A 13581-nucleotide genomic window follows, 5' to 3' on the forward strand; every position below is an offset into this window, starting at 1 on the left:
TATCCAGCCTGTCACCCAGCCGGCAGTTGATAGAAGAATCACAAAAATAAATACAATTAAAAATGTCTTCAGGACTCTGGGCCCAAACGGAGACACGTCCTTCTCCTCTGCTAGGCAGAAAAAAACTATGCTGCAGGGTGAGGGGTTATGACCAGAGGGACCACCCCCTGGGCGGGGCTGTTCAACTCTTTTAAAGTTACATGTTTTAAGATAACTAACATGTTCTGCCTAGTCCTCTCCTATGAACAGGAACATAACCCAATGTCAAGATTTAAGGAGTGTCTGTCCATGGACGATAAGAGAAAATAGAGGTTGCCCAAAAAAATTCACAAGTGTGGGCAGGCTGGCTTGACGCTATGGCTATACCTCCTAATGTTCCACAACACTTTTAGCTGTGGTTAATCCTTGATATGATGTGCCTCTCTTTCCCTTTTTTGCAAGGTTTCATGTGGAAGGACTATGTGCTCATGAGTAATGGGCAATGAGTAATGGGTATGCATTGTAAGTCTATCACTTTCACATCTTGTGTGAGCTGCAAACCAGCTCTCTGATATTCTATGATTTACAATTATTTAATTGTTGTCTTTGTTGACAGTGCTCAGTCACTATGTGCCAGTGTTCAATGTTTAAAGCTTGAATTAATGTGGTGAACCACCACACCTTAATAAACAGTTAAAACACAACTAAAGTTGCCATGTCTACGTTGTTTCCCTGCTATATAAATGGACTTAGTTTATATCCTTCTATCATATACAAGTCACATTCTGCTGTTGTTGGAGATATTCTATCCTTGTCTGTATCCCGTAGAAAGTAAGTAATATTGATGAGATAGTATCATATCACAAGTATTACTGTGACAAGTATTGATCACGTAATCAAGAGCTGCACAGAATGTTTTCTGGTCACACCAGATCCAGAGGATGCAAACTGCAGTATGGTCCTAGATCTGAGCTGTTTCATTGGGGGTTATTTACTAAAGGCAAATCCACTTTGCACTACAAGTGCACCTGGAAGTGCAGCCCCTGTAGATCTGAGGGGGGCCATGCAAGGAAATAAATAAACAGCATTTTAGCTTGCACATGATTGGATGATAAAATCAGCAGAGATTCTCTTCATTTCAGATCTACAGCGACTGCACTTTCAAGTGCACATGCAGTGAAAAGTGGATTTGCCTTTAGTAAATCAACCCCTTTGTGTACACTAAGTTATTGTAAGCATGGACATTTTGCTCCAGTAGCAGTAGGGGAACATACAATCACGCAGACACTACTGGTAAAAGGTATATTCAAGGCTTTGAGACTTAATTATGTAGGCATGAAGGAAAGTTGTGTGAGAAGAATGCACCTGTGTGCACTTCAAACATTCAATAATGTGCAAGGGAGTTATACAGAAAAAGAGCTAATTCTTTGTATGGCTGGATGTTTGAAATGAATACAGATGACTTTGGTTGGTTTAACGTCATGCTGGTAAATAAGGGCATCGTTTGTGGTTTACAAATTCAATGTGAGTATTTTAAACCACTTGCAAGCCCACCTTTCACCAGCATGACAGACTGGGATGTGTAGTGAATTACTGTGCCTTTGTCAGCCCTTCCTTCACCGATCTGGAAGTTTGATTGGAGAATAATTGTAGGATTAGGGCTCACTTTCCACACAGGAATTAGTACACTCAAAACCAAACATGTATTATTGTACTGTATACAGTGCCTCAACAAAGTATTCGTACCCCCTGAAATTTTCCACATTTTGTCATGTTACAACCAAAAACGTAAATCTATTTTATTGGAATTTTATGTGATAGACCAACACAAAGTGGCACATAATTGTAAAGTGGAAGGAAAATGATTAATGGTATTCAAATTTATTACAAATAAATATGTGAAAAGTGTTGTGCATTTGTATTGAGCCCCCTTAACTCTGATACATACCCCTATCTAACATCTAGTGGAATCAATTGCCTTCAGAAGTCACCTAATTAGTAAATAGAGTCCACCTATGTGTACTTTAATCTCTGTATAAATATAGCTGTTCTGTGAAGCCATCTGAGTTTTTTTTTAGAGAACCTTAGTGAACAAAAAGCATCATGAAGTGCAAGGAACACACCAGACAGGTCAGGGATAAAGTTGTGGAGAAGTTTAATGCAGGGTTAGGTTATACGGAGCACTGTAGTGTTCAATTCAATTTTCCAAACATGGAAAGAATATGGCACAACTGTAAACATATAAAGACATGGCCGTTCACCTAAACTGACAGGCCGGGTAAGGAGACCATTAATTAGAGAAGCAGCAAAGATGCCCATGGTAACTCTGAGGGAATAGCAGAGATACACAGCTCAGTTGGGAGAATCTGTCCACAGAACAACTACTGTTTTTCGGGTTGTAAAAAATTACATTTTTGATGGTCTAGAAAAAACGACGTTTTTTTTCAACCCGATCATTAAAACGGCATTGCCTACACACTATCATGAAAAAAAATGCTCTAGAAAAGCGCGGTGATGTACAACGGCACTATAAAGGGGAAGTTCCATTCGGATGGCGCCACCCTTGGGGCTGCTTTTGCTGATTTTGTGTTAGTAAAAGACGATTTGCGCTTTTCAGTCTGTTACAGCGTGATGAATGTGCCGCCCGCAATACCAACCTGCGCCATTACGAACGCTAGTTTTACCAGAACGAGCTCTCCCGTCTCATAACTTGCTTCTGAGCTTGCATGTTTTTTTCACGTCGTTAAAGCCCACACACGACCATTTTTTACGATGTTAAAAACGACAACGTTAAAAACTTTGTGAAAAATTAGAGCATGTTCTACATTTTTTATGGACATTTTTTACATCATGAAAAATGCTCTGGAGCCCACACACACGATCGTTTTTAATGACATTAACCACGTAACGCCCGCCGCACGACTATATACGTCCGCAAAATGGCACGGAGAGGCAGAAGGGCGTATATATACGTCCTTGCCTTCTAGCGGGTCGGGGGTCCAATCGGGACCCCCTCCGCTGCGTGCGGCGGGTGGCTTACCTTACCAAGCGATCCGACTCGAGGGGGCGGCTGTTCGTTTCCGTCTGCCCCCTCGTGATCGCTTCCAGCCAATCCCGTGAGCCGCCGCCGTGTCACTTCCTCTGCCTGTAAAATGTAAACATAGGCAGAGGAAGTGATGCAGCTCTCATCTCGGCGGTATTTTCAAACCGCCAAGATGAGAGAAGAGTCGCACCTAACACTACACTGACACCACACACGCAGGCACATTTAACCCCTTCCGATCAAAAACCCCCCACCACCCTGTCACACTGTCACTGAATGCAGTGATCATATATGTACTGATCACTGCATTTAGTGTCAGTGTGACAGTCAGTTAGTGTTAGGTCCAGGGTAGCCCCGTACCCCCCCCCTAATAAGGTTTTAACCCCTTGATCACCGCCCTAGTTAACCCTTTCACTCCGTATTGCCAGTGTCACTAAGCGATCATTTTTCTGATCGCTGTATTAGTGTCACTGTTGCCGCTAGGAAGCTAATTTTTTTTTTATTGGGATTTTTTTTACTAAAAACGTGGCTAAATACATTTTGGCCTAAATGTTTGACTTAAATTTAGTTTATTACATTTTTCTTGTAACAAAAAGTAAAAAATATTGTTTTTTTTTCAAAAATGTCGCTCTATTTTTGTTTATAGCGCAAAAAATAAAAATCGCAGAGGCAATCAAATACCATTGAAAAAAAGCTCTATTTGTGGGAAGATAAGGACGCAAATTTTGTTTGGGAGCCACGTCGCACGACCGCGCAATTGTCTGTTAAAGCGACGCAGTGCCGAATTGTAAAAACGCCTCTGGGCATTTAGCAGCATATTGGTCCGGGGCTTAAGTGGTTAAAAAAAAATAAAAAAAATGTACAACCCGAAAAACAGTCGTGTGTACGCAGCATTAGTAGTGCACTCCACAAATCTGGTCTTTATGGAAGCGTGGCAAGAAGAAAGCCATTGTTGAAAGAAAGCCATAAGAAGTCCCGTTTGCAGTTTGCGAGGAGCCAAGTGGGGGACACAGCAAACATGTGGACGAAGGTTCTCTGATCAGAGACCAAAATTGAACTTTATGGCCTAAAAGTAAAACGCTATGTGTGGTGAAAAACTAACACTGCACATCACCCTACCCACCGTGAAACATGGTGGTGGCAGCATCATGTTGTGAGGATGCTTTTCTTCAGCAGGGACAGGGAAGCTGGTCAGAGTTGACGGGAAGATAGATGGATCCAAATACAGGGCAATCTTAAAAGGAAACCTGTTAGAGTCTGAAAAAGACTTGAGACTGGGGCAGGGGTTCACCTTCCAGCAGGACAACAACCCTAAACATAAACCAGAGCTTCAATGGAATGGTTTGGATCAAAAAATATTCACGTGTTAGAATGGCACAGTCAAAGTCCAGACCTAAACCCAATTCAGAATCTGTGGCAAGATTTACAAATCGCTGTTTACAGACGCTCTCCATGCAATCTGACAGAGCTTGAACCAAAGAGACGTGTAGCTGTAATTGAGGAAAAAGGTGGTTCTACAAAGTATTAACTCAGGGGGGCTGAATACAAATGCACGCCACACTTTCAGAAATATATTTGTAAAAATGTTTAAAACCATTTTCCTTCTACTTCACAATTATGTACCACTTTGTGTTGGTCTATCACATAAAATCCCAATAAAATCCATTTACGTTTTTGGTTGTAACATGATAAAATGTGGAAAATTTCAAGGGGTATGGATAATTTTTCAAGGCACTGTAAAAAAAAAAATATATATATATTTAAAATACTAAATTCACTTTGAGTATGGCTATTCTGAGTTATCACCAGCTAGAGATTTAAGGTAAAATATCTAAACCAATGGTTTTACCCCTTTTATGACTTGGCAATGACATAAAGACAGAAATTAATTCAATATTATATTACAATACTGCACTTTATTATTTCTACGGTATTTATTTTACAAGAGGAAATAATAATGTTCTTTAGTGTTTTCTAAAGAATAACTTTAACATGTCACTATTTCCTTTTCAGGCATCTTGTTGGAAGAATGTTTTCCAAAGGTAATGCATCCGTACCCTCAGCACCAGTCTGGTTCCTGTTCTATTTAGTTAAAACATAAAACATGACTTGCAGTTGGCTGTTATACAGTAGGTGTCTGCATTTCTTACATAGCTACTGCATTCTTAGGTGCCTTATTAATGCCCAACTAAAGTTTGGCTACAAAGGTGATTAATGCCGCGTACACACGATCGGAAAATCTGACAAGAAAACCGTGGATTTTTTTCCGACGGAATGTTGGCTCAAACTTGTGTGCAACACATGGTCACACAAATGTTGTTGGTAATTCCGACCGTCAAAAACGCGGTGACATACAACACTACGGCGAGCAGAGAAAAATTAAGTACAATGATTCCATGTATGCGTCGAATTGATTCCGAGCATGCGTAGGATTTTTGTGCGTCGGAATTGCATACATATGATCGATTTAAAATATGTACCAATATTATAAACAATGGCTTAAAGCGGATGTAAACCCGATTAAATTTGAGCTGGGCACATATATCTACGGTCTATTTTGTTATCTCTCTTCAAAGGGCTAAGTCCCATAGCTCTCTCCTGACCCGTTCCTCTGTTATCAGCCTGATAACTCCTGACAAATTCTCTTAGGCCTTGTACTCACGACCGGATCTGTGCGCTGGAAACTGTCTGCCCGACAGTTTCCGGCGTACAAGGCTGATCTGTGTTTGGTTCCGCTGGCGTGTACACACCAGCGGACCAAATTACCGTCGTACCGGAACGCGTGCACGTAAACTACGTACGACGTCACTATAAAGGGGAAGACCAAACTTAATGGCGCCGCCCTCTGTTCCTCTTTTGCTAGTTACGGGTTTGCTCGTGTTAGTGAAGGTTTGGTTAGAGCTGATTCGCGCTTCTCGGTCTCCAGGCTTTGACAGCGTGTATTCACGGGTTCAGTGCGTGTGCTTGCGGTAACGTAGTTGTCATTCGGCTATAGGCTAGCAGGTTGTTTCTGCTTTAGCAGTTGCATCCTGTGCGCTCGTATCTGTTTGTCACGCGTTTGTCGCAGGTAGTGCTGGATTTGCGAGTGCTTTCTGTTTCAGTGTGTTCTTGACTGACCAGCCGGCCGGTTTGAAGCCATGATGGAGCAGCAGCGTCAATTTTCGCGAGTTGGTGCTGTTTATGGGATGGCTGCTGGATATGTTCATTTGTCCAGTACTTTGGCCAGAAACAGGGGGCGGAGGCGTTTCTGGACCAAGAATTGGTTGCGCCAGCGTGACCAGTTCTCACATATGCCTCTGCTTAGGGAACTCCAGGAGAATAATCCTAATGACTTTAGGAATTTTCTCCGCATGACGGACCCCGTATTCAACAGTCTGCTGGAACTTCTGTCCCCCTATATCACGAGGCAGGACACTGTGATGCGCCAAGCCATCACGGCCGAGCAGAGGCTTATTGCCACGTTGCGGTACCTGGCGACTGGGAGGAGCCTGCAGGACCTCAAGTTCTCAACAGGCATCTCTCCGCAGGCGCTTGGGGTCATCATACCGGACACGTGTGCTGCCATCATCAAAGTTATGCATGAGGAGTATATTAAGGTAAGTTTCCTGGCTGTAATAATGTTGCTAACTAACTTAATTTTTAATTTCCCAGATATGCTGTGTGTTTAACTAACGTTCCCTTTTCTCCCTATGCATGTTGATATAAGCTTTACATGTTTTATTCTTGACCTACCTGCATATTTGTCCCTTACCCAATATTAACCTGTCCAGCATGCTATCCTAGGGACAAACCCACCTTGCCATTTTTTAAAACAGGACTTTTTGCTTTTTGTGTCCCCCCCCCCCCTTCAAACTTTTATTGTCCCCATCAGAGGGCTGTGGAGTCTCTTAATGAAGTGGCCCTATATATTTCATTTCCCAAATTCTCCATGCACATTTTTGTAATGCAATTTTAATACTGTGAACTGTCACAAGGATGCTTGTAGGATGTTTTTGTTACAAAGTACTAAATCTATTTTTTTGTTTGTCCCCACAGCTACCCTCCACACCACAGGAATGGCAGTCTGTGGCTTCCCAATTTGCCCAGCGGTGGGATTTTCCAAACTGCGGTGGAGCAATAGATGGGAAACACGTCCGCATTGTGCCCCCACCCCGCTCGGGGTCCTACTATTATAATTACAAGGGTTATCATAGTATTGTGTTGATGGCGGTGGTGTCGGCACAGTATGAGTTTCTATATGTGGACGTGGGGAAGAACGGCCGGATGTCTGATGGGGGAGTGTTCGCACGGACTGATTTCTATGATCGTCTCCAAGCTGGTGGTCTGGCATTGCCACCAGATGAAGATAATGTGGAAGGACTTCCGTTTGTGTTCCTAGCGGACGAGGCTTTCGGGCTTGGTCCTCACCTCATGCGGCCTTTTCCCCAGAGGACCCTCACCTCAGAGAGGAGTGTGTTTAATTTTCGGTTGGCCAGGGCTCGGAGGGTAGTCGAGAATGCCTTTGGGATACTCACCAACCGGTTCCGCCTGTTCAGGACATCGATACATCTGGCGGAATATAAATTGGACACCGTTGTATTTGCCTGCTGCATTTTGCACAACTTTTTACGCAGGCACTCCCAGACGTACCTACCCGACATCGGTTCTGAGGCAAGACTACCCTCAGATCCCCTTCCCGGGCTGGACACTGGTCGCGCTGGCTTGGCCCCCCAATCAGCTCGTGAGGTACGCGACAAATATGTTGAGTACTTCATGGGTCGGGGGGCCATTGCTATGCCAGATCATATTTCTTTCTAATTCGGCCCCCAAAGAAAGGAATATTCTCTCAAATAAAAAATAATTAGACCATTGGACTTTATACAGTTGTTTGTCATTAATGCTTTTTCTCTTTTTATCTGTCTTCCTGGTTCTCTAACTAACTTCTTCAATTTTAATGCATAATTGATTTCTCCACTTTTAGTAACTAACCACATTTTGCACAGTATTCACTCATCTACAAACAGGGTATTGAGTCTAGAAATAAGAAGCAACTCCATTTGTAAATTTTGAGGTCAAGTTTTTTAATTTTTGCTTGTTCATGACCCCAAAAATTATTTTATATTTTTTTCATTACTCCCTGCTTTTGTACTTAGGAGTCTACCAAAAATTTTTTTTTTTTTTTTTTTTTTTTTTTCAGGTAATTCAACCAAAAATATAATGCAGATTATACATTTTTTAACAAGTTCACATTTTTGTTTATCAAATATAGTTAGATTTATTGTTTACATATATATATATATATAGACTATTTTTGGTGTGGTGTTTACCGCCTTACTTTTTTTTTTTTTCGGCATATTTTTTATGCACAAAAACCATTATTTTTTTAACCATTTTTTTTTTTTTTGGTGTGTTTTTCAATAAGAAAATTTGTTATTGAGATTTTGGAGTCAAATCTCGACTTCACTAAATTCAGTGATTAGAGAGATTTATAATTCTATATATATATATTTTTTTTTTTTTGGCGTTGTTTATTCTTTATGGTCTAAACTTTATAGTATCCCAAAATGTTCAACATGGTCAAAAAGTAACAAAATCCAATTCAAAAAATATAAAAACTCACAACAGCAGTCAGTCATGGTGTGCTTTCACACTGGAACACGCCAAAATTTGAAGATACACACATTCAGTGCAAACTCGCCAAATGTCATTGGTTCAACAGACAAATGGCCACATGTGCTATCTGACATCATGGGTGATCAATGTCTGTGTTCTGTGGGAGCAAACCCTTCCTCTCAACTACTTGAGGATGGAGGAGGGGGTTGGACCCACAAAGCACAGACACTAGATATTCTGTGATGGCAGATAGCACATGTTGGCACACTGTGTGTGTATCTTCAAATTTTGGCGTATTCATTATTAAAACAGTAAAAATGTTTGTGGGGGCGGGGGATGGGCGGGGGGTGTTTCAGTCTTTGACACGGCCCATCATGTCAATAATATTTTTAAAATTAGATTCGATGACCATCATTCTTTGCCGCATATTGTCCATTTCCGTGCAGCATTCCAAAAGGACATTTGTTAAATTCTCTTCCATGACAACCATCCTTTCACGCATATTGTGCATTTCAGTGCTGCACTCCATGACCTGCTGAATAATTATAGCAGCACTTGCACGTGAAAATATTGGCACACCATCCTCCTCCCCTAAAAAAAAAAATTAAATTTTCATTTACAACATTATTTTTCGATGAGGCCTATCTACATATGTTTTTTTTTATCAAGCTAGGGTGACACTGACCTGATGGGCTTCTCCTTTCCACCTCTTCGACATCTTCTATCACTCCTCCTTCTTCCACCACCTCCCCATCATCTTCTATCACTCCTCCTTCTTCCACCACTTCCCCATCATCTTGGACTCCTCCTTCATCCATCAATCCACCTTTTTTCAATTCGCCAAATTGTTCTTCCGCCACTTGCCCTTCATCTGCTATAAATTCTAAGTCCAAAATTACTTCTTCCTCCTCTCTTCCTTCCTCCTTTCTTCCTTCCTCCTCTCCTTCCACATCCTCTTCTCCTTCCACATCCTCTTCTCCTTCCACATCCTCCTCCTCCACATGTTGAGATGGAAGATTTTGGCCTTGTCTGGCCCTCTCTGCCTCCTCCAAATGCTGGCGACTTCTTTCCCCTTAAATAACCAAAAAAAAATGTAGACTCATCAGCACACAGATATTGGAGAGCATAAATCGCACACATTGCTTAGAAGATGCTTTCATTTAGTTACTTTTATCTTTCACCAAACCTACATTTTGCAATTACTTCTATATGGCAAGCTCTGATCCTGCCCCTTTTTAGCAAAGTGACACACATGGATGTCCCCCCTAAACAGTATTTCTGGGAGACCCTACCAAAACCCTTTTTTGGTTTGGGGAGACACAGGTGCTCTGCATTGCAGATGTGAAAACATCTGCTTTATTACCACTGTTTTTAGAATGAATCCTGTTTGCCTTTCCCATTCTCATAATTTTATTTTCTAGAACTAGCTTTTACACAATGTTTACAAACAAAGTTTTTGGCCAGTGAGCCATGTCCAGGTGTGTTGTTCCTGGAATAACCGAGCCTTTCTGAGAAACTATGTGATGTTACGTGGTTTACTAATAACACTATTTGTAAATATGTAGGTATTTATGTCATAAAAAATAAATGACAACATGTCTTTAAAATTACAAGCAGGCCAAGGAGGCAGATGGTGAAATATACATGGCAACACATTATTGCAGACAATCATCCACCCCCCCCCCAACCCCAATATATATTTACTTACTTTTACGCAGAATTTTAAGTATTTTCTTCATCTGATGTGGCTCCCTCAATTTTAAGTCTGACCATCGTTTCCTCAGCTGTTCCTTGGACCTGGTGATCCCAAACATCCTCTGCATTCTCCTCGCCACCTTGTCCATAATATGTGCCTTTCGGCGGTTAGGGGTCTTGTATGGCCCTAATTCACCATCATAGTCCTTCTTTCGCATGATGTAAACTAACTCCACCATTTCCTGGAACCGCATATTAGTGGCTTTGTATCTTCTTTGCCTTGATCGGGACGTCCCTGCCTCTGTCCCTTCACTTGTGGCATGAGAGCATCGTGCCCGCTCGTGTGACATCGCCATCTTTCCTTTCCCACAGAGATTATGGGCGTGGAAAAGATGAATTCTTACGCCATGGGCGGAGAAGAGGGCGGCGTTTAATACATACGCGGAGTGTAGAGAATGCAAACAACGTGTTTACGTAGGTTACGCGGAGAATTATCGAGCGCATCCAGAACATACACAGTTAACGCCATATTTCCTAAACTCATTGATTAGGGGCCTCGCAAAGGTGACGAGGGCGGGGTTTAATAAATACGCGGAGTGTTTAAAAGGTGCACGCCGTGATTACGCATCTTACGCGGTAATTAGGCGAGCGTGAGAAACGAGGAGCGAGAGACAGGAAGGTAAGGAAATTATAAATGTGATCAGCAGAGGCCTTGAAAATGTAGACACATGGGATGAGGGTTTGGGCTGTTGGTTGCACCCTTTTTAAGCTATTCTGTCTATGGGGTACCACAATGTTATTTTGGTATCCAAATGCTTTTGGACAACTCACAAAATAGAGATGTGAACAATGCTGTACCTCATTGACAAATTTTTGAATGGTGTATTCAGATCAGGCAAAGTATTGTTCAAGTGTTGGTTGTACAGAGGTCATTAGGAAGTGTCTTTTATGTCATCCATTGTCAGGGGCATGAGATTTACACATGAAAGAGTGCCTAGATGAATACTGTCATTTGTAAGCATTGTTTATTTTTCTATATTAAAAATATTTACTGCAATGTTAACAATGGCTCTGCATCTAGCAAATCAATGTTTGGTACAAGCAATGCGGCCGAGCTGCCAATCATTGTTTAAACAAGAGAGACTGTGTTTGTAATTAGATATAGGTAATAAATTTGAAGACACATATTATATCAAGGTCAACGCTGATCCTTTTGAATATTTATTTTTCTGTGGTTTATGTTTTTGGAATCTAGACTCAAAAAGAAATATAATTTTTCAAACAATTCAATGGACCAACTACAAACCAAGGAAGCTATAGAGGCCTTACTCCAAAAATATCAGGAGACGCCCATCCTGTGGAATTCCAAGCACTCTTTATATTGTAATAAAGATGTACGAGCGGCAGCACTAGAAGAGCTAGCAAACTATATGCAAACTTGGGTGCCAGGATGCACTGCCAACATGGTGAAGGATAAACTTGCCAACCTCAGAAGCACATACAGGAGAGCATACAAAGCTAATAAAAGCAAAAAATCTGGAGCAGCAGCAAGACAAGCAAAGGAACCCAAACTGTGGTATTATAAACAGATGGCTTTTTTGCGGGACGAAATGGAAGGCAGGAAAACGATGTTGAGTCTTTCTTCCAACCTTTCCTCCATGCTACCTTCCAGCGGACCTTCCCCAGATGACCACAGCCCTGCAGAGTCGGAGGAAGAGGGCCTGGCTGACAGAGATGCAGATCTGCCACCCTTCGATGAGGAGGTATAGTAGTTTCCTCTATATTTCTGGCGTAAATAATTCTTGGTGGATTAATGATTTGATATTGTAAAAGAAAAGCCAAGCTGGGAAAAAGCCAAAAAAAAGGTGTACAGACAAATAGGTGTCAGAGATGACAACTGCAGGGGTCAGAAGTAGAGTGTATTCAAGTAATAATGAACAGAAAATACTAAACGAAAAACATGAAAATGAGTGTGGTTTTATTTTGCGAAATTGTAAAAAATGTCCTTTTTTTTCCACACAGGAAGAAGAGATCAGCCAGGAGGTGGCAGATCCTCAGGTGTCTGTCAGCCAGGAGGAGGCCGGGGTCAGTGGCAGCCAGGAGGAGGCCGGGGTCAGTGGCAGCCAGGAGGAGGCTGGGCCCAGTGGCCTGCAGCAGGTCCCCCCGGCCAGGAGAACCACCACCAGCCAGTCTTCTCCCCCCCAGGTGAGGCCATCAAGCCGAAGGAGGCAGTTGAGGCCTGTGGAGGAGGCAAGCCTCCGCATGATACAGGAGGCAAGCGCCATCATGAGGGCCCCCCTCAACCCCACAGAGGCCTTCAGTGCCTCATTGGCCCACAATTTAAATGAAGGGGAGGAGGACCAGAGAAGACTGGCAAAGGCCCTGATGAACCAGGTCCTTTGGTGGATGCAGAGGGGCCTGCTGACCCCAGAGACTGGGCTATGTGACCCGGCCCGGCTTGCGGAACACCATCCTCCTGCTGCCACATCGACCCCACCTGCAAGACCCCGTGTTAGATCCGCTGGAAGGCTGCCTGGAGGGAAGGCTGGAAAGAGGAGGAAACGTTGATTTTCTGCCTTCCATTTCCTTCCACATAAAGGACATATTGTTTGTACTACCACAGTTTGGGTTCCTTTGTTTGTGTGCTGCTGCTTCATATTTTTGTGTTTGGCTCCTGAGGCTTGGAAGTTTATCCTTCACCATGTTGGAAATGCAAGTTTGCATATAGTTTGCTATCTATTCTAGTGCTGCCGTTCTGTTTATTTTTTGTGATGACATTTTCCTGAATAAAAGGCTTTTTGCTTTCATTTGAAAACATGTCTATTGTTTGTTATACTGTGGGGATTATTAGGCAGCAAACCTTTAATAAATATACAATGGGTAATTTACAAAGGACACACTCCTTGGGGGGGGGGGGACATTTGGTGTGCCAACATGGTTTAATATTCTCAAATGAAACACAAAAAATAAAAAAAATAAATAAATAAAAATACATGTAAAAAAAAAAAAATTTAAATGGTGACATAACTAGAAACAACAAAAAAAAAAAAAAAGATGCACATTCCTTTACAAAAATGACTACTATAAATTATGGAGGACCACCAACCAAAACACACGTCTGGCATAGAAAACATTATTAAAGGATTACATCACAAGCAAGAAATGTGACATTTCAGTATGGGACAACTCTATTGAAATTGCATCAGTAAGAGAACGGGGATATTCTAGCAAGAGAAGAATTAATAAAACGAGGCAAGAAAATGTGGTTTAGT

At 41.9% G+C, this 13581-nt stretch overlaps 1 protein-coding gene across 1 annotated transcript in view; it reads left to right on the plus strand.

Moving 5' to 3' along the window:
- Nucleotides 1-705: 705 nt before the first annotated feature.
- The window catches only part of LOC120936619 (phospholipid scramblase 1-like), a 69454-nt gene continuing 56578 nt past the window's right edge, over nucleotides 706-13581 (plus strand). The window contains exons 1-2 of the mRNA XM_040349104.1: nucleotides 706-810; nucleotides 5036-5064. Coding sequence (XP_040205038.1) covers nucleotides 5052-5064 — 13 coding nt within the window. The 5' untranslated portion in view covers nucleotides 706-810; nucleotides 5036-5051. The remainder of the gene's footprint in view (nucleotides 811-5035; nucleotides 5065-13581) is intronic.

This window comes from Rana temporaria, chromosome 4, assembly GCF_905171775.1.
Source record: "Rana temporaria chromosome 4, aRanTem1.1, whole genome shotgun sequence".
NCBI lineage: Eukaryota > Metazoa > Chordata > Amphibia > Anura > Ranidae > Rana > Rana temporaria.